This window comes from Miscanthus floridulus, chromosome 10 (genome assembly GCF_019320115.1).
Source record: "Miscanthus floridulus cultivar M001 chromosome 10, ASM1932011v1, whole genome shotgun sequence".
Lineage (NCBI taxonomy): Eukaryota > Viridiplantae > Streptophyta > Magnoliopsida > Poales > Poaceae > Miscanthus > Miscanthus floridulus.
Window position 1 is genome coordinate 113,502,034 of NC_089589.1, and position 21,187 is coordinate 113,523,220.

At 43.2% G+C, this 21,187-nt stretch overlaps 1 protein-coding gene and 1 long non-coding RNA gene across 2 annotated transcripts; one reads left to right on the forward strand and one right to left on the reverse strand.

Annotated features, from left to right (window-relative positions):
• The first annotated feature begins 947 nt into the window (after window positions 1-947).
• On the forward strand, window positions 948-4,081 carry LOC136486983 (uncharacterized). The gene is made up of 5 exons (XR_010767103.1): window positions 948-1,057; window positions 1,136-1,204; window positions 1,300-1,488; window positions 3,521-3,655; window positions 3,752-4,081. It is a non-coding gene; the product is annotated as an uncharacterized lncRNA (long non-coding RNA).
• Window positions 4,082-14,641: 10,560 nt separating this feature from the next.
• LOC136486982 (MEIOTIC F-BOX protein MOF-like) lies at window positions 14,642-16,618 on the reverse strand. The gene is made up of 2 exons (XM_066484089.1): window positions 16,339-16,618; window positions 14,642-15,479 (listed from the first exon to the last, which is right to left on the reverse strand). Exon 2 carries the CDS (start codon window positions 15,469-15,471, stop codon window positions 14,650-14,652), a length of 822 nt encoding a protein of 273 aa, XP_066340186.1. The 5' UTR covers window positions 15,472-15,479; window positions 16,339-16,618; the 3' UTR covers window positions 14,642-14,649.
• Between the last annotated feature and the right edge of the window lie 4,569 nt (window positions 16,619-21,187).

Genomic DNA, 21,187 nt, shown 5'->3' on the forward strand with positions numbered 1-21,187 from the left:
CCTTTTTGTACGAGTGAAATGTTGACATATGATCCAAAGTGTGTTCAAGCAATTCACTTAGAAAATGTTGAGCACCTGTAGTGATGACGTCAACATTTCACTCTTGGAAGAACGTAACTCATGTTACTGTAAAAATAAGAACAGACACAAATATGCAAATTTCAGGTCCACATCAAACTTTCTAGTAAGATATATGTTCACAGGACTCGGAAGATATTTTCTTGAGTAGTCACAAGATAAGAAAACAGAGCATTGGGACTATAGCATACAGAGCAAAACCTTCATCTAGAAACGAGTCGATGGTATATGCTAATATGCTTTGCATTCTAAGTACATCTGAAAGTATGGTAGAACATGTACTCAAATTTCAGATAAACAAGGAAATGGCAAGACACATTCTCCCTCCGTACTCGTAAAGAAAGTCGTTTAGGACATGATTGTGCTTACCAAGGAGTGATTAATTAGGAAGTATTTTTCCCTGTCTGCCCCTATTAAAAAACGGTTGCGGGTGCATTCCATACGAGAAACAACCATAGTTCAGACGGCTAGTGCAGCGAGGCGTTGGCCCTGAGGACCCGGGTTCGATACCTGGCGAGCGCCATTTTTTTTATTACTGGCTTGATTTTGCATGACACTGATTGGCCCTGCGTGTCGCTTGTGCTGTGGCTGCATGGCGCGCGGATTTGATTCTGCTGGGCGTGGTGCGCGCGCTGAGCCGCTTGAGCGCGTTTCTGGGCTTGTTGGGCGCCATGTTTTCGTTGGTTTTTCACATGCAAACGATTTTTGCGGTGGCACCACGGGATTCTAATTTTTGCGCTCAATAGCTCCGGCGTTTGTGTTCCACCATGCCTATTTTAACAGAGTCTTTCCCCCGGCCTCTTCTCTTTCCATTACCGTGCTTCATCTCCTCACTTTCCCTCTCTTCTCTTCACTACCGCATGCAATGGCTGATCCTAGAGTTGTGCCTTTGATCTGAATGTTCACTTAGAAGAAGATGACAACGACAATCTTGCCTTCGATCTCAACGAGCCAATATTGGACTCCGGCAATGACAATGGTAATCACCTCTCTTGTTTGAGTTTGTTGTTTCCCTCAAGCGCCATCTTTTCTGATTTTTTGTTTCATTTTTGGACAGGATTTGATTTGAACTTGCCATTAGATGAATATGGTGCGGTTGACTTTGATTACATACAAAATCTCGCTGGTAATTTTTTTTCAGTTTGTTCTTTCCTTTTTTTTGATTATTTTTTATGTAATCCATGGCTAACAAGAAGAATGTTCTTTTTTTTCTTTTAATAGAACAAGATGTTGAGGTTCCCGTTGAAGTACACCATAGAAGGAAGGACATGACAGAAGAAGTCACAAGACAAGTGTACCAAGCATTGTTGGCTAGAAGCAAGAATGGGACACTAGACAAGAAGGATAATAGAATTGTTGCTGATCAATTTGGAGTGCACATTCGGTCAGTTCAGCGCTTATGGAAGCGAGGTAAACACCAACTTGCTCATAACATTCCTGTTGTGGTTGCAAGTAAAAAGAAGGGTAGATGTGGCCGCAAGGCAGTCCCTCTTGATTTGGAACAATTGCGCAACATTCCTCTCAAACAAAGAATGATCATAGAAGATGTGTCTAGTAAACTTGGTATGAGCAAAGCTAGGATACAAAGGTATTTAAAAAAAGGTTTGCTTAGGCGTCACTCTAGTAGCATCAAACCATACCTCATAGATGCTAACAAGAAGACTAGGTTGAAGTGGTGTGTTGACATGATTGTCGATGTTTTACCACCGATAGCCTGCCACGGGGGTACCCGGGACAGTTGTCCGGGCTTCGGCGAATAGTGGAACTCGGCGGTTACGCAAAGAGACTCACGATTTATACTGGTTTAGGCCCTCGACTTGGTCGAGTAATAACCTTACGTCCAGTTCGGCGTTAGCCTGTTTGCGTTGTATTGCTTTGAGTATCGGGTATGTTCCGTCGTTTACAAGGGATATCCTCACCAGCCCTTTATAGTCTAGGTGCTGAGAGGAGTTGTTTGTGTTCTACTCGGATACAAGGTCAGAGTCCTAAGCTATGCTTCGGGCGCCTTTCCTTGTATAGTCCGAATTGGAGTTTTGGTCTTGCACGTTGCTTTGCTCCGTGTTCTTCTTGGCGATTGGGCTGTGGACCTTGTTACCAAGGCCCACTTCCCTACAGTATGGTCTATGGGGGGCCCGTAGGGTTCTCCATCGACAAGCCCCCGAGCATTTCATGATTGAGCTTCAAGGGCCGAGTTGTTGTAGACTTGATCCGGGTTCTTCTTGAAGTGAAATCTTGAGATGGTCTTCTTTGATTCTTCTTCTGACTGATGTGCACTTTTGCTAAAAAAAAGTGCACTCAGTGAGTGCAGCCCCCGAGCCTTAGCTGTTTGGCTCAAAAAGCTAGAGGGTCTTTCTGTCTTGATGTCCTCCGAGTTCTTTTCTTTTGAGTGCAGCGAGTGCAATTTATGCAAAAAATTGCACTCATTGAGTGTAGCCCCCGAGCCTCTTGTGTTTTTTGGTACAAAAAGCTGGAGGGTCAAAAAATTAAAAATGCACTTTTCTGTGGTGGGTACTTGCAGCCCCCGAGCCTTCTCCAGGTTCTTTTCTTTCAAAAAGAAATCGGATGAAGGCTCTTGATGTGTTGTCGTTTGTTGTAGTCTTGAGTTCTTGTATTCTTGGTCCTTCGTCTTTAAATCCGAGCCCTCGGGCGTAGTTGAAGCGAATGCCGAACCCCCGAGCTTAGTGTTTGACTAAGCCGTGATGTTCTTCTGAGTTGTTTTTATTCATCCAGGTCGGTTCTAGACTTCTCTGGTTCTTGATGTACCTCTTCCAGGTTGTTTGCACTTTGTCCAGGTTCTTTCTAAACTTGTATGTACCTCATCCGGGTTGTTTTCTGATCACTCCAGGTTCTTTTTTGTCTTCATTTATGTTCCCAACTTGTCTGGGTTGTTTTTCTTCAATATGGGTTCTTTCTGATCTTGACTTGATCTCTGTCTCTCCTTGTTGGGGTTCTTTTCTGATCAATCCGGGTTCTTTCTAAGCTTGTCTTGGTTCTTGCCGCACCTTGTCGGGGTTCTTTTTTTTATCAATCTGGGTTCTTTCTAAGCTTGTCTTGGTTCTTGCCGTACCTCATCGGGGTTCTTTTTTTACCAAACCAGGTTGTTTCTTGACTTATCTGAGTAAAGTAGCTCTCAGGAGCGTGTTTTTCCTGATCTCATGGTACAAATGTAGCTTTCCTTCTTTGTTGGTTGTGGTTCCGCCTTGAGTAGGAAATTCTTTCTTCAATTCTTTCCTCATTCGTAGATATGCTGCTGTGTGAGGTTGAGTAGCCGCCAGGCTTTTGTATACTTGATAACTTTCGCGTCGGTGGTTAGAAGAGTTCTTGTGATGTGGCTTCCATGCTTGCTCTATCTGCCTGCGGAGGGTTGCAACCTCGAATTCCACTAGGTTCTTTGCTGCCACTCTAGAATGATCTCCTTTGCTTTCTTTGTTGAATTTATCAGATCTTGTACTCCGTTGTAATCTCAATGTTCTTCGAGTCAAAGAAATAATTAATAAGATGGTTTCTGCTGGAGGCCGAGTTGTCTATTATTGTATCCGAGTTCTTCTCTGAAAGCTCCAAAAATAATGCTGAATCTGTAAGTACCCTTACTGATTCAAAACTGCAAGAGGCTCAGGATTTATTTGCCCAGGCGAATTTGATGAGAGCTGGCGCTGATTGTGATATTGTTCAGGCAATGAAGTCCGTACAAGACTTGCAGGGGAGGTTGAAGGCTACCCATGAGCAATTCCGGGCTCTTTATGTTGCAGTCGCTCCAATCATTGCTTCAGTCTGTCGGCTAGAAGACAGGGATCTAGGCCTTGGAGGTATAATACCGGTGCTTTCTTCCTGATTTTATGATTTTGTAAAGAGTGGCTTTCACCGATGCATCAACAACATGGTTTCATATGTCCGGGTTGTTGCCCCTGATGCCCCTCTTGAGCGGATTACTGAAGCTTCTATATCGGCTGATTTTTCAAGACAGTGGGAGGAGGCCAAAGTAGAGCTTAGTGGTCTATCAGACCAAATTCTTGATCAAATGAATGTACTTCCTCCTTCTCCTCCGTCTTCTTGAACAGATGTGAAAAGTCAACTTTCTTTTGATGTCCTTGTAATATACTTTGTCTCTGAATTTTTAAGATGTGAGCAGGCTTCATCTTGTCTTTCTTTTCTTTTGATTTGTCTTTGAATGATATGGACAGGTCTCACCCTGTCTTTCCTTGTGGCTTTTTCGTGCTTTGCCATAGCTTGTTTCTTCTTGGTGATGTAGTAGAGTTGACAGAGTTGATTATACTTTTCTTGGGGTAATCAACCAATTTGTACTGTAGATCTACGTCATTCTTGAGGTGGGGTAGTTCTGAGGGTAAGCTCCTGAGTTGTACTTGTTACTTGTGCCTGCTTCTGGGGCGAAGTGGCCGACCATACTGCTCTTGGAGTAAATGGCTGAGTTGTTTTTTGCTGATTGTTCTGCTCTTGGGGTGTAGTAATCGCTTGACTGAGTTGTAGAGTTGATTGCGCTTGTTCTTTGTGTGGAGTGCTTGATTATACTGCTCTTGGGGTCGACGACCAAGTTGTTGGAGTGCTTGTGCCGCTCCTTTGCTGAAGTAGTCGATCGTACCGCTCTTGGGGTAGGTGACCGGGTTGTTTTAGTGCTTGTGCCGCTCCTTGGGTGAAGTAGTCGGTCATACCGCTCTTGGGGTAGGCGACCGAGTTGTTGTAGTGCTTGTGCCGCTCCTTGGGCGAAGTAGTCGATCGTACCGCTCTTGGGGTAGGTGACCGGGTTGTTATAGTGCTTGTGCTGCTCCTTGGGCGAAGTAGTCAGTCGTACCGCTCTTGGGGTAGGCGACCAAGTTGTGGGAGTGCTTGTGCCGCTCCTTGGGTGAAGTAGTCGATCGTACCGCTCTTGGGGTAGGTGACCGAGTTGTTGTTGTGCTTGTGCCGCTCCTTGAGCGAAGTAGTCGATTGTATCGCTCTTGGGGTAGGCGACCAAGTTGTTGGAGTGATTGTACCGCTCTTAGGGTGAAGTAGTCGATTGTACCGCTCTTGGGGTAGGCGACCGAGTTTTCTTTGTTGATTGTGCCGCTTGTTGGGTGAAGTTGTTGATCGTACCGCTCTTGGTGTAGGCGACCGAGTTGTATATTTGTAGATGCCTTCTTGTTGGGCGAGGTAGTCGATCGTACCGCTCTTGGAGTAGGCGACCGAGTTGTTTTTGTAGATAGCGCCGCTTGTTGGGTGTAGTAAACGATCGTACCAGCTCTTGGGGTAAGCGATCGGACCCGTATAGCACAACCATTTCCGGGTTGGCTATTTGCAGGGTAAGTAAGCAATCGTACCAGCTCTTGGGGTAAGCGATTGCGCCCGTTTAGCAACAACCGTTTCTGGGTTGAGCTGTCTGTAGGGCTGCCCCTTTTTCCCCAACCTGATTACGGGTTGGTTCTGTCCGTTGGATAGGGCTGTCAGTCGTACCATCTCTTTTTATGGTAGAGTGACAAATGCTAGCTTGGGTCTCCATACCCAAGAAGCTATTTGGCTGTTGGCCGTTAGTCAAACCATCTCCATACGGTTGAGTGATAAAATTGCCCGTGTAGCGCAACCGTTTCTGGGTTGGCTGTTAATAGGGAAGCCCCCTTTTCCCCCAACCTAATTACGGGTTGGTTCTGTCCGTTGGACAGGGCTTATATATTTGAAGTCGTTTTTCTTGAAGAATTTCTGTTTTATTTCTCTTGAAGCTTGAGTACAATATGTTGCACTAATTGTAGAATCTTTTGAGTTGGCTAATATGCCAAGTATTCTTCACTGGTATTTCATCTAGAGTCATCAACTCGTATGTGCCAGGTCCTGTTGCGTTTTTCACGATGAAGGGTCCTTCCCATGGACTGAGTAGTTTGTGTCGTCCATCTTTTTTCTGGATTAGTCATAATACTGAGTCCCCTGGCTTTAGTGATCAGGGCTGAGTACTTTTGTCATAATGTCTTCGTAGTCCTTGCTGATATCTTGCATTTTGGATTATTGCACTGTCTCTTATTTCTTCTATTGAATCAATTTCTAACCGCCTTGTTTCTTCGGCTTCGCCTTCTTCGTATTGTTCTATTCTTGGAGATAGCCATATCAAGTCAGCTGGTAGTACTGCTTCTGATCCGTAGACCAGAAAGAAAGGTGAGTAGCCGGTGGCTCTGCTAATCTGGGTTCTTAAACCCCATACTAATTTTGGTAGTTCGTCGATCCATTTTCCACCATAATCTTTCAAATCTTCATATAATCTTGGTTTTAAGCCTTGTAATATGAGTCCATTTGCTCTTTCGACTTGTCCATTGGCCTATGGGTGTGCTACTGATGCAAAGTCGATTTCTATCCCACAATCTTTTGCCCAGTATTGAAATTCTCTTGCTGTAAATGGTGAACCAAGATCCATGATTATTCTGTTGGGCATGCCGAATCTATGCATGATGTCTTGTATGAATTCTACTGCCTTTTCTGCATTGTATTTGACCAAAGGTTTATATTCAATCCACTTTGTAAATTTGTCGATTGCCACAAATATGTATTCGAAGCCTCCTTTTGCTTTTTTGAGTGGTCCTACTTGATCCAGCCCCCAGCATGAGAACGGCCAAGCTGGTGGTATGCATATCAAATTATGAGTGGGCACATGTGATTGTCTGGCAAACATTTGGCAATTCTTGCATGTTTTGACGAGTTCTTCTGCATCTTTGAGAGCTGTTGGCCAATAGAACCTGGTTCTGAATGCTTTGCCGACCAGTGTCCTAGAGGCTACATGATTTCCACAACATCCTGAATGGATTTCATACAAGATTTCCTTTCCTTTATCTGTTGGAACACATTTAAGTAGTACTCCAGATGCTGCTGCTCTTTTGTATAGTTTGTCTCCCACCAGAACGTAGTTTTTGCTTCTGGGTTGCTTCTGCTTTGTCTTCGGGTAGTTTCTTCTCTTTGATAAAATCAATGTATGTTTGTCTCCAATCATTTTGTATGACCATGATCTGTCTTGATTGGTCTGGTTCTTCTGCTTGATCTATTTCCATTGGATCTGTTGTCTCCTTCTCCTTTTCTGTGTTCCCGGGTTGTTTGATAGATGGGGCTATGAGTTCTTGTACAAATATACCAGGTGGTACTTTTGCTCTATCTGATCCCAGTTTGGCTAGCACATCTGCTGCAACGTTGGAATCCCTTAGTACATGATGTATTTCGAGCCCTTGGAAATTTTTCTCCAATTTTCTGACTTGTGCACAGTATGCATCCATATTGTCTTTTGTACAATCCTAATCCTTGTTGACTTGATTGATTACTACAGCTGAATCACCGTAGACAAGTAGCCTTTTGATCCTAAGTGAGCTTGCAACTCTTAGACCGTGTATTAATGCTTCATATTCTGCTTTATTGTTAGTTGCCTGCCAAAGTATTTGTAGTACATACTTTAACTGTCTTCCTTCTGGTGATATGAATAGCACTCCTGCTCTGGCTCCTCCTAACTTTAGGGAACCGTCAAAATACATTTTCCAATGATCAAGTATTGGTTTGGGCTCTTTTTGATTGATTTCTGTCCATTCAGCAATGAAGTCGGATAATGCTTGAGATTTGATTGTTGTTCTTGGTTTGAAGTCTAGGTTGAGAGCACCGAGTTCTACTGTCCATTTTGATATCCGACCTGTTGCATCTTTGTTGCATAGAATGTCTTGAAGTGGAAAATTGGTTACCACTGTAATCTTGTGTTCATGGAAATAATGTCTTAGCTTTCTTGATGATATCAACACTACATAAAGTAGTTTTTGCACGTGTGGGTATCTCACTTTTGATTCTGTTAGTACTTCGCTTATGTAATAGACTGGTCTCTGCACTTTGTATGCGTGTCCGGGTTCTTCTCTCTCAACCATAATTGCTGTGCTGACAACGTTCTTGGTTGTTGTAATGTATAGCATCATGTCCTCTTTGCCTTTTGGTGGTGTCATTACTGGTGATGATGCCAAGTATTCTTTTAACTTTTGGAATGCTTCTTCTGCCTCTTCTGTCCATTCAAAATTTCCTGCCTTTTTCAATAATTTGAAAAAAGGTAGCCCTTTTTCTCCTAGTCGGGAGATGAATCTGTTGAGTGCTGCCATGCATCCTGTAAGCTTCTGTATGTCTTTAACTTTCTTTGGAGGTTTCATATCCATGATGGCTTTAATCTGCTTTGTACTTGCTTCAATTCCTCGGTTGCTGACTAGAAATCCGAGTAGTTGTCCTGATGGGACCCCAAAAACACACTTTGTGGGGTTTAGCTTCCACTGCCATGCTTTTAGATTCTTGAAAGTCTCCTCGAGGTCTTCTATCAATGATCCGGGTTCTTTTGTCTTGATTACTACATCATCAATGTATGCTTCTGCGTTTCTTCCGACTTGACTCCCCAAACAAGTTTGAATTGCTCTTTGATATGTTGCCCCTGCATTTTTTAGCCCAAAAGGCATTGATTTGTAGCAATATGCCCCAAAGGGTGTAATGAACGATGTCTTGCTTTGGTCTTCTTCTCTAAGGGATATTTGATGATAGCCCGAGTAGCAATCCAGAAAGGATAATAGGGCTGATTCTACTGTTGAGTCGATAATTTAATCAATCCTTGGTGGAACATATGGATCTTTTAAGCAATTTTTGTTGAGGTCTGTGTAGTCATTGCACATGCGCCATTCTTTTGAATTCTTCTTCTCAACTAGGACCGGGTTGGCAAGCCAATCTAGGTTGATTATTTCTCTGATGAATCCTGCTGCCATGAGCTTGGTGATCTCTTTTTTTATTGTTGCTTTTCTGTCTAGAGCGAATCTCCGTAGCTTCTGCTTAACGGGTTTGGACCCTTTGTTCACATCAATTATGTGCTCAGCCAACTCTCTTGGGACCCCTGGCATGTCGGCCGGCTTTCAAGCGAAGATATCTTTGTTGTCCCGAAGAAAGTTGGTGAGCGTGAGTTCCTATTTGGGATCGAGATTTGCACTGATGATTGCCGTCTTCTCCGGGTCACTAGTCAATAAGTTAATAGTCTTAGTAGCAACTTCTTTTGGTGGTGCAAAGTTGCTTGGCTTCTTAGCCGGTATTTGAATCTCATCCGGGTTCATTTCGTTGGCTAGTATTGCAATCTCCTTTCCTTCCTTTATGTCTTGTAATCTTTCGGATATTTGTACTGCTTGTACGTCGCAATAATGTGCTTTCTTTAGATCTCCTTTCAATGATAATACGCCCTTTGTTGTTGGCATCTTGAGTAGCAGGTATGGATAGTGTGGCACTACCATGTATTTTGTTAAAGCTGGTCTCCTAAGTATTGCGTGGTAGCATGATTCAAAGTCTGCAATTTCGAATTTGATGAATTCCGTCCTGTATTTGTCTGGTGTGCCAAAGGTGACTGGTAGGGTTATCTGTCCGAGTGGCATAGCTGCTCTGCCGGGTACTATTCCATATAATGGTGTGCTTGTTGGTGTCATTAGTCCTTCATAATCTAGATTCATCATTCTGAGAGTATCTGCGAAAATTATGTTGAGCCCGGCTCCTCCGTCGATGAGTACTTTAGTTACTACCACTCCTGTGATAGTTGGACCCAGTACCAATGGGTAGCATCCTGCGTTTGCTGCACTGGTCCATTGGTCTTCTCTTGTGGGGTGGCTGGTTCAGCTGCCATGATGGCTCTATGAGTTAATTTCTCTTGCCTTTTACTTCGTGTGTTAGGAACACCTGAGAATATTACTGCTAATTGGCGTTGGGGTTCTTGATAATCCCCTTTAGCTTTTTTTCCTCCTTGGATTCTTCTTGCTTTTGCTCTGAGTTGTTTTGATTACTGTTTTCTCTCTTCATGAATTGCCGCTAAAAAGTGCTGCATTCAACTAACTTGTGTCTGGTTCCTGGGTGTATGTGACATGGCATGTTCTCTATGTTTTCCGGTGCTCTTCCTCGATAGTTGTTGCTCCGATAGTTGCTATTACTGTTGTACCCGCTGTTGTTATTGTTGTTGTTATTGTTGTAGTTACCATTGTAATTGCCACCATTGCTGTTGTCATTGTATCTTCTCTTGTTGTCTGTGGTTGCCACCATGTTGTCCTGCCTCGGCCTTTTGTCTTGCTGTCTGTAATCAGTTCTTCTATTTTCTAGGTTGTCCCTAGCAAACCGATGCTGGGTTCTTTCTTCTGATGAAATCAGCTTTTCAACAACCCTCTTGAAATCTTCATTTGTTCTTGGGATCTCATTGAAATAGTCTTTGTATTGCCAGTTTGCTAAGATTCCTTCCGCAAAGGCTTCTATCACTTCTCTGTCGGTAATGTCGTGGACTTGTGGCCTGAATTCTCCGAATCTTCTATAGTATTCCCTTAGACTTTCTCCTCTCCTTTGCCTTGCTCCTTTCAACTCGGCTGCGGTCATTGGATGGGTAATAATGCCTACAAAGTTGTTGCAGAAAGCTTCTTGCAAGTCTTCCCAATATCTGATTGATCTTGGCCTCAATTTGTCAAACCATTGTAGTGTCATTGCTTCGAGGGCCATTGGGAAAAATAGAGCCTTGATGTCGCCATCTCCTCCAGCTAACTCAATAGATTGGGAATAAACTCTTAGCCATTGTCTTGGTTCTACTTTGCCATCGTACTTGGAATGATTTGCTGGTTTAAATTTGTGTGGTAGCTTCAATGTTTATAGTCTTCCTACGAAACAAGGGAATCTGTCGTATGGTTCTGTTCTTCCGTAGTCTGGCGATCTTGCCCTTCTGTAATAAGACATGTCTTCTTTAAATTCAGACTCTCCGTAGTCATCTTCTTTGTCAAATCTTCTTGATATTTCCTAGTAGTGTTGGCTCAATTCTGGTTTGCCTCTTTCTTGTTGCTTTAAGTAATGTTCCTAACTTCCATTAACATCAGCACTCTCTACTGGTCCTAGCCTTTGAAATCTTGATTTTTTGGGTGGTTGCTCTCCTTGTGGCTCCTGTGGAACTTCTTCGCCGGGTTGTTTTTCTGATCCCTCGACTTCTTTCTTCTGATCTTCCTTTGTTTTTCCGTTATTCGTGAGGGTGTGCAACTCCCTTGTTAATTCTTCAATTCTTTTCCTTTTTGTATTTTTTGTGGCTTCTCTTTCTGCCTTCTTTCTGTTGTATTCCGTTAGTTCCGCCTTGTACTTATTCAAGATTTGTTTCCTTTGTTTAGCCATGTTCCTTCTTCCAGCCTTCAATTTATTCTTCTTTAGTCTTGCTAGTCTTTGCTCATCATTTTCGTTGCTGTCGCTTTTCTCATCCGGCGAGATGTTGCCTTCTGATTCGTCTGAAGATTTTATATCTGGTATCTATGGTGGTTCCAAAGGTTGTTCTAACTGCTCCACCATGTATACAGTGTACTTCTTCCGAGTTCTTCTTGTACGATACTTCATCCTTCATTTGGTTGAGCTGTCGGTAGTTTCTAAGCTGGATCCAAGTTCTTTTCCCTCTTGATAAGGTAGTTCTTCAATGTACGTGCTAGTCTGGGCTTTGCTTGAGGTGAAAGATCCCAGCCAATGCACCACATAGTCTTGTGGGGTAACTGTCATGATCATCCCTTCTTGTGCTCCCTCCAGGAGTATTTTTCTTGCTGAGTTCATCTTGTCTTGGGTAAAGTGTTGGTAGGTTGATGCCGTGTTGTATAGTCCGTATGTTCCCGAGTTCTTTTTGGAGTAGTACGGGTTGTATTCCTTCACGATCATTGTTGTGTCATCGAGTCCAATTAGGTGTGGCTCCTTCGTTTTGAAAATTGCATCCGAATTGGGGTTGTGCTCCATCTCCTTATCCGAGTTGGAGTTGCGCTTCATCTCCTTGTCCGAGTCAGAGTCGTACTCCATCTCCTTCTTAGAATCAGTTTGGTATCCGCTTTCTTCTCCTTTCCGAGTTGGATCCAAAGTTGAAAGTTTCGTCATCTTTTCGGCGAGTTCTTGCTCGACGGGATTGTTCTTGTCGTCGAATTCTTTTTCTTCTCGGAAACGGGTACGCAGCTTGCCGTCGCCGCCTGCCTCGTAGATCCAGGATTCAAAGATGAAGGTTGTTCCCGCCGAATAAGTCATCTTGAGGTCGAGGTCCGCCGAGCTCTCGAGAAAAAATTCGTCGAAAGCCCCTACCTGGCACGCCAGCTGTCGATGTTTTACCACTGATAGCCTGCCGCGGGGGTACCCGGGACAGTTGTTCGGGCTTCGGTGAATAGTGGAACTCGGCGGTTACGCAAAGAGACTCACGATTTATAACCTTACGTCCAGTTCGGTGTTAGCCTGTTTGCGTTGTATTGCTTTGAGTATCAGGTATGTTCCGTCGTTTACAAGGGATATCCTCACCAGCCCTTTATAGTCCAGGTGCTGAGAGGAGTTGTTTGTGTTCTACTCGGATACAAGGTCAGAGTCCTAAGCTATGCTTCGGGCGTCTTTCCTTGTATAGTCCGAATTGGAGTTTTGGTCTTGCACGTTGCTTTGCTCCGTGTTCTTCTTAGCGATTGGGCTGTGGGCCTTGTTACCAAGGCCCACTTCCCTATAGTATGGTCTATGGGGGGGCCGTAGGGTTCCCCATCGACAATGATTGAGCAGGGTTTGCTTGGTGATCCAAGATTTAAGGATTTTTTTTGATTTTGTGTTCATTGATGAAAAATGGTTCTACCTCTCTAAAAAATCTAAAAAATATTACTCGCTACCCGAGGAAGATGAACCACATCGCACTTGTAAAAACAAGAATTACACCCCTAGGCTCATGTTCTTGTGTGTTTGTGCTCGGCCAAGGTTTAGGAATGGAGAATGCGGTTTTCATTAAAAAATAGGTTGTTTTCCACTTGTCACTTATGAACATGCTGTTAGAAGAAGTCACAATCGTCTTCACGGAGAACAAGTAATCAAGCCAATTACTTCAATCACAAGAGAGGTGATTAGAGATTTCATGGTAAACAATGTGATGCCTGCCATTCAAGCCAAATGGGCAAGACAAGATGTGAACAAGACAATTTTCATACAACAAGATAATGCACCTTCCCATTTAAAAGTGGATGATCCTATTTTTTGTGAGGCTGCTAAGCAAGAAGGGTTTGACATTCACCTCATTTGTCAACCACCCAATTCTCTGGATTTTAACATTTTAGACTAGGGGTTTTTTCGAGCTATTCAAGCTATTCAATACAAGAAGGATGCAAAAACAATAAAAGATATAATTCCAGCAGTCCAACAGGTAAATTGATCAATTGTTCACTTGTTCCATTGTTTCTTGAATAACTAATATACTCATTGATTGAATTTTTGAACACATGTTTTGTAGGCATTCTTAGAGTACTCTCCATGGAAAGCAAACAAGATTTTTGTAACACTTCAGAGTGTTTTGAGGGAAGCCACGAAAGTTAAAGGGTGCAACCAGTTCAAGATTCCTCACATGCAAAAAGAAAAACTAGAGAAAGAAGATCGACTGCCATTGCAAATCTCTTGTGAATCTTCCTTGCTAGCCGAAGCAATTGCTAGCCTTCCTACAACAAATTAGAAGAAGAATATTAGAAGATGCAAGCATGTTAGTCTTTGAGACTCTTAGTCTTTGCAGCATGCTAGCCGAAGCAAGAATATTACTAGCAAATTAGTTTTTGCATGCCTGCTAGGTCGACTGAATGAGACATGTACCTTACTGTTCTTTCTTTGCATCTTGCTTCATCTTTACATCTTTCAACTTCTTCATATTGTAGATCTCGTCCAACTTCTTGATAACGTGCTCACGAAGAAGTATTGTGTCACCATCCATTTGAAGCTTCTCCACATCAGGAATGTAGAGCTCACAATCAAATTTTTCTATGCCATCAAGTATCCATGTTGTGAGATCGTAGTCTCTGTGTACAATACCGCAACGTGCACACCTGCTAGTTTCACGGCGAGCTTGGTAGCAGCCTTCGTCGTCGTTGTCGACGTGGAACGTGCCGCAGCGAGCACAAAGAGACTCCGGCATCACCTCGACGGAGTCCGGCACCACGTCGACGGAGTCCGGCGCCATCTCGACCGAGTCCAGCGCCATCTCGACCGAGTCCGAGGCCATCTCGACCGAGTCCAGCGCCATCTCGACCGAGTCCAGCGCCATCTCCGAGGCCAGTGTCATCTCCGAGTCTGGCGTCATCTCTGAGTCCAGCACCTCCTCCATGGCGCGAGCGACCTCCATGGCGCCGGACTCCATGGCGCGAGGAAGGAAGGGAGTAGACCGGTGAGTGGCGAGGAAGACGTGTGGCGAGCGGCGAGGAAGGAAGGCACGGCGCGAGGGCGACGAAGACGTGCGGCGAGCGGCGAGGAAGGAAGGCGCGTGGCGAAGAAGGAAAGCGAGCGTGCGGCATGAGGAAGGAAATTGAAGCGACCATGCGGTGGCAAGTGAAACGAAGAGACGAGATCAATGCGGTGGATTGCGAGCGCGTGATTACTGTGGACGGAAGCCGAAACACAGGGGCAATCGCGTCCAACTCCTCCCCTCTGAGCGTGCCCGAGCATGCTACGACATCCTTTGAGAAAACGGGCCAAGAGCCCAGAACGTAGGGAGTACAAGGCCTAGACTAAGGATTTATGGCAATAAAGTTTACTTGCCAATACACTGTCTCTATGACCTCATCGATAAATAAGTCAAAGCCTTGGCAGTGATGGCATCCGATTCACTGAAATACTTCTAGCAAAGTAAAGAGGCACATCGAGGCACGGATGAGCAATCGCGGGGGCCACGACAACACAGGGAGCATTATTCGAGCCACCAGCGACAACTAAGCGCTTCAGTGTGGGTGATGTGATCTCAGTGAGATAGTTCCACCAGCAGTTCTTCAGAACCAAGCTCTTCAGTGAGCCAGAGGTGATTGCTTGAAACGCACACGTGCAGTCCTCCAGCTCCAAATCCTCCAATGATCTGCACGCCGAACGGACATGGTTCCCGAAACGAGCATCCAGAGCCACATTGCAGAGGTGCAGCCTCTTGAGGCGCCATGAACTGGAGCTCAGTCCGTCAGCGTGCTGACGGGGAAGGTCGGGGGTGCAGTACTTCATGGCACGTCGGAGCCATCCACCTGCTTGTTTATGGGGACGAAAACCAGGTGCCCTGCTGTGAGTAACACGCAGGCTCAAGGACTCCAGCAGAGCCACGTTGCAGAGATGCATCAGGTTACTGGTGAAATCCTCGAAATTTTCCCACTCCTGCTTGGCACGGTCTTTGGAAGAAGCAGCCCCAGTCCTGCAGAACTCGTCATGGTCGACATCGAGGCACGGCATGGAGCGCCAGAGGTGCCGCCAGCGCGTGGCCAGCACGCAGGTTTGCACTGCCTGCCGCGCCTTCAGGAACGACATGATGGTGTGGAGCAGGCTGTCCGGCAGAGCACTCAGCCGGTCCGCGTCGCTAGCTGAGCGTCCGCTGCCGCCTCTTTCACGGGCACGCTTTGTTGCTGTGTCCTCAATCTCCATGGTGCGTCCTGCTCGGAAAAATAAAGAAATGAACAAATCCATCTAGGTAAGAACACCAGAAAAACCTGTTCGATTACTAGATGAGCCGCGCTGCTAGATCAGAGACAGCACAAGATTTCAAGAGATGGTGAAGCATTGCTACAATAATCTTGATTCAATGAATTTTCCAACAACCTGCTTTCAGATTTTTTTTTTCTTTTAGCAAATCCGTATACGCCAACGAACTAACTTCATATTCTATGTTCGCAATTTTTTTAACACTGTGGTAGAAGAATACGCAAAACAATAATCGTTGTTAGTGGCAGACCCAGAAACACGACAAGAGGGGGCCTGAATAGTAAAGGGCTAAAAATCTTACTAACACTATTGCGCTATACTAAATTATGTAATAGATATAGCCAGAAGGACAATTAGCAGTATTCATTTGGAATGCTCAAATATCATAAAGTACAAGTTTGTGGTAGGAAAGAATACCAAATAGAACTCTAATAATTGATGACCAAAAGGCCAAAATGACCATTCATTCCTTGATTTCGTTCACTGTTAGTTTCTATCCACGGCTACAAAGACAAACAACGAAAAAAGTGTCAGGGTGCTTACTAATTATCATGATGGAACTCATCAGTAGGCTTTCTAAGTCCTGGATCAGCAACTATGTCACTCATATTAAGCTCAATGCGTGCTCTTTTTGGTTCAACACGACTCTCTAGTTTCAGCAGTAATCTTGGAAGCATCTTTCTTAATAAGAAACGTGTCCATTCTAGTGTGCAATAATGCAAATTGAATTATTATCACAGACTAAATGTAAATATGGTCCATAAATTCAGTATTCAGACATCAAACTTCAGAGAGTTCAGAGTTGCAAACCTAGCAGCAGGGGTGAAGGGGGCGTGCAGCAGCCAGCAGGAGCCGCAGGGCTGCAGCCGGTCGGACTGGGAGACTGGAACCGTCGCCGCCTCGCCGGGATGCCGAGCGGCGAGCGCAGGGGGAGAGGTTCGCCCCCTGCGGGGCAGGTAGGGAGCCGCCGTGGCGCTGCCGGAGGCCGTAGCCCAGACGACGCAGAGACGCAGAGGAGAGCGTGAGCACCGAGCAGCGAGCTGGAGAAGCCGCCACGGCGCCGCCGCCGGCCGGATGTCGACTCGCGAGATGCGAGTGCGAGCGTCGTAGGGGGGCAGGCCTGTTTGCTGGGCTAAGTCACAAACCAGGGCTGGGCCTTCTAAACTTCCAATTTTTGAGATGTTATTGGGCCAGAATTAAAGAGGGGTAGTAGTGCTACATGGGCTAGAGTCATCATACTGTATATAAAAAGGAAAAAGTCCACACTACCTCTCTCAACTTTTTTAAAAGTCTGCTTTCCTCTCTTAACTGCAAAATCAGATAAACCACCTCCCTAAATTTTTAAAACCGTTCGTTTTACCTCCCTGACTGGTTATAAGCGGTTTTCAAAGACGGTTTTGTCTTTATCTTTTTTATTTATTTCGGCTGAATCTTTAAAAAATCATAGTAAATCACAGAGAAATCTTAAATAAAAAATATAATTCTTTTGGACTCCACATGAGTAGATCTACATAGTGAACATATAATATGGTATGCTTTAGTACAATTTTTTTGCTGTAGATTTATTTAGGTGTATGCTTGTTAAAAAATATTTATAAATCTATAACTAAGTTATACATGATCCAATTAGTATAAATTTTTTACTATAATTCAAGCATACAATAATTAGTCCACCATAAAAATTTCACCATAATTGGACCATAGCAACTGCAGCTATGAATTAATAATAGAAAAGCATAGATCTAAAGCTACAGCAAAAAAAACTTTTACTAAAGCATACCATATTATATATTCACTGTGTAGATCTACTCATGTGGAGTCCAACAAAATTAGACTTTCCATTTTATGATTTTTCTGTGATTTACTATGATTTTTCAAAAAAAAAAAGGCAAAATAAATAAAAAAGAAAAAAAAGATAAAATCGTCTTTGAAAACCGCTTATAACCGGTCAGGGAGGTAAAACGAACGGTTTTAAAAATTTAGGGAGATGGTTTACCTGGTTTTAGAGTTTATGCAGGAAAAACAGACTTTCGTAAAAGTTGAGAGAGGTAATGTGGATTTTTTCCTATATAAAAATACAGAAACGTGTTAGTTTTGTGCTACATGTTAAAATATTAAAGAAGTAGATTCTATCTCTTCTTTTTGTTTTTTGGGTATCATATATCTCTTATATGGCATATCAAGAATAACATGCTGCTACAATAATCTTGATCCAATGATTTTCCAACAACCTGCTTTCGGATTTATTTTTCTTTTCTTTTTGTAAATCCGTATATGCCAATGAACCGACTTTATATTCTATGTTCGCATTTTTTTAACACTGTGCTAGAAGAATACACAAAACAATAATCCTTGCATTGTGTACTGGCAACCAAAGGAGTTCAGATCAGTAATCTCTTTCCCTTTTTTAGAGGGGGTGGCCTTGCTGCATTTTGGCCGAGTGATTGAGATGTCTGCTTTGCCAAATGCCATCACACACGTCGAAAAAATGTTGTAAAAGAAGGCCTCGTACTCTTTAAACTCTATAGTTCAAAAGTCCAAGGGCCTATTTGAATCCCATAAATTGAAACCAATGTCTAGAATGTGCTTCCCATTTTATTATTAAATTACGTTCCAATTCCTCTCAATTCCTGAACCAAAGAGGGCCTTCGACAAGGCGATGTTGATTGGCGCTGCATTGTCGTTTTACTTGGGGACTTTAACAAGTGTCAAGGTTTGATTCCACGAGAAAAACAAATGGAATTGTTTAAGAACACACGCACTCGAATTGCATAATATTTGATTACCAATCTTTGTATTACAAAAGCAAAAGAGGGTGAGTCAAGCTAGTCGGTATCAGTTCATCTTTAGTCAGCACAAAGTTTTCATCATTGTTCATCCTTCTTTTATTACCTTGTTCATCCTGCAAAAATGGTCTAACCTCTGGTCAATGTTTTCCTAAACGGTAAACGGTCTTTACACGGTCGCCCTTCGTTTAGCATTTAGGCTGTTTACACGGTGTTTAAACGAAGTTAAACGGTCTAAACGGTTTTATACTTTAAAAAAAATACATATAATTATATATGTGCATGTAAAAAATCAAGTATTCTAGCATTTATACACATTTATCCGAGTAAAAATCAATTATTTTGGTGTGTATATATATTTATGCATGTGAAAAGAACCAAATATAAATATTTATGCATGTAACATATCAAGTGTACACATTTATAAATATAATAAACTTAAGTATACAAATTTATCCATACAAAACTGAATTAGATTTACCTCGTGTTCGTCTAAACGGCCGTTTAAACAACTGTTTAGACCGTTTAATGATGTTTATCTCCGTTCCGTTTAGGCCGTTTTCCCGTTTTTTTTACCGTTTAAACGGTCAGCCGTTTAATTTCCGTTTACCCCCCAACCAAAACAGTTTACCACAGTTTACCGTTTACTAGCCGTTTAAACGGTCATTTAATCCGTTTAGGCGAACACTGCCTCTAGTCAAGTGACATAGGAATAGGTAAGGTAAGAAACAATTGTAGGAATAGATAAAGAGCGTGGCTAGTGCCCGGACGTCCGGACGCGCCCCAATCCGCAATCGCCCCACCCTCGTCCGGCTTCATTCGACCCCACGCGTGCACTCCGCCCCGTATCTGCGTCAGCCGGTCATTCCCCATACCCACTCCTCTCTCTCCGTGTGGGCGGCACTTGAGAGCCGGGGCCCGGCGTGCCCCCGACCGGAGCACCCGTTCACCAAACCCCAGCGGCCCATCTGCAGCCCCCCCCCATCTGCCTGCCCCCGGCTTGCCCCTAGCCAAACAACATAAAACACTTGCAACATAATAAAACCTGAATTCAACATACGTCTAAAAACAATAAAACACTCGAAACATGCATTTGCAACATGTGTGTGGAACACATGAAACATCAAAAAAAAAATAACACTTTCAACTTACAACATGAAACCACTTGCTGCAACATAAGACTAAAACAGCTGAAACATTATGGAACATACTGTTCCAACATATATGCGAAACATATGCAACATCCAGATAAAAAACGATTGCAACGTACGTGCAACACCCTAAAAATTTGACCTAGTGTTAAAAATCACTAAAAATTTGAACTTTTTAATTTTTGTATAGGAGATAACATATATAGCTAACCTAAATAATTTTTTTAAATAAAATAACATAGGAACATAAAAATATATGTGTGAAACTTTGTGTGAATGATTGCATGACTTGTTGAACTTATGGTGGCACCCTTTTTACACACTCATGCATTCAAATTTAAATTTGAAATCATTTAAACATATGCATAATTGAGTTAGGAAATAGATAATGGAATTGGAAATTGGGAAAAGCCCCACGAGCTCATTCTCTCCCTCTCCCACCTCTCGGCCCACAGCAGCAGACCAGCCCTTCCCCTCCTCCCCCCCCCCTTCCTGCCGCGTGAGCCGGCCCAGCAGCGCCTCAACTGGAATCGAGATGAAATATGTAGATATTCAATATGATCTCTCTAGTTAAGTTGAGAAGGTGTGCATGCCAAATCAGAACCAGACAGGAGAAATCTGCACACTTATATAAAAAAACATTTACGAACTTGAAGCTTGGTTAGGTATTGAAAGTACAAAGTATGTGCCTCTGTTAAGTCCAAAAAAGTTCCCAAAAGAAAAACCCAGAAGGGAGTACGCTATTTTTAGTCTTATTTTTGAAGCTTGCATTGAATTTTAATTTGAAAAGGTTCCAATAAAGCAAACATGCAAGTGGACAAAGTTCATTCATAGGGCTTAAAAGGAGATATTTTTTAGAAGCAATCGTATCCTTAGCAAGAAAACATTATATATCAAAAGTAAGGTTAAATGGAGCAAAATATTGCATCATTCAGAAACGAGTAAAAAATGTATGCTCGCAGTTTAATAATGCATCTGAAGGAAACCTATGATATGCACTTCAAATCAACATGAATGAGGAGCTTAATGAAATTCTCCAGCCGATACCCTGAAACACGCTTCATAAACTCGATGACTTTGCGGCTGTAGCGCTCTTTATATAAGATTTCAATCTTGAAGTTTTCACGCAGGAAATCGGTCGTCTTCAGTTTGAGCAGTGGCTTAACCTCTGTATCATCTAACAACTGTGGACAACACAAAAAGATGTAAGATGATGAACTATGCTGGTTACGTAATAAGAAACTAAAAACCAAACTAAAGTAAACTTGCAGGGCCGCAAAGTGAACCTCTCCAGATTAGGCGAACGCCGAAGAAAAAAATCTAAGATGCAGTCGTCGCTAAGATCACAGTGAGTCAGCAGTAAGTTCTTCAGGTTCTGGAATGCTTTGGATGTGGGTTCCTTTCCAAGCACCTGGAGTACATTAGATATATAAAGCACTGCAACATTATTGGAGTGAATAAAATAAAATGGAACATTGGCAGAGGCAGTGAAGGCATACCATCCCCCCGACGTTGCACAACTCTTTTTTTTCTCGAATACGCACAAGTGATGCGTATCATTGTATTAGGTAGAAAGAGTTTGAGCAATACAAGTGCCGTTCCACGGCCGCGTTAGTGTTTTGCAAGCGCTACATTCTGAAACCAACAACATTAAGGGTGGCCATCCTAGCTACAGGTGAGCCAACGCTTCAAGCCCCTGTGCGCCGGGCTCTCGCGTTGAGA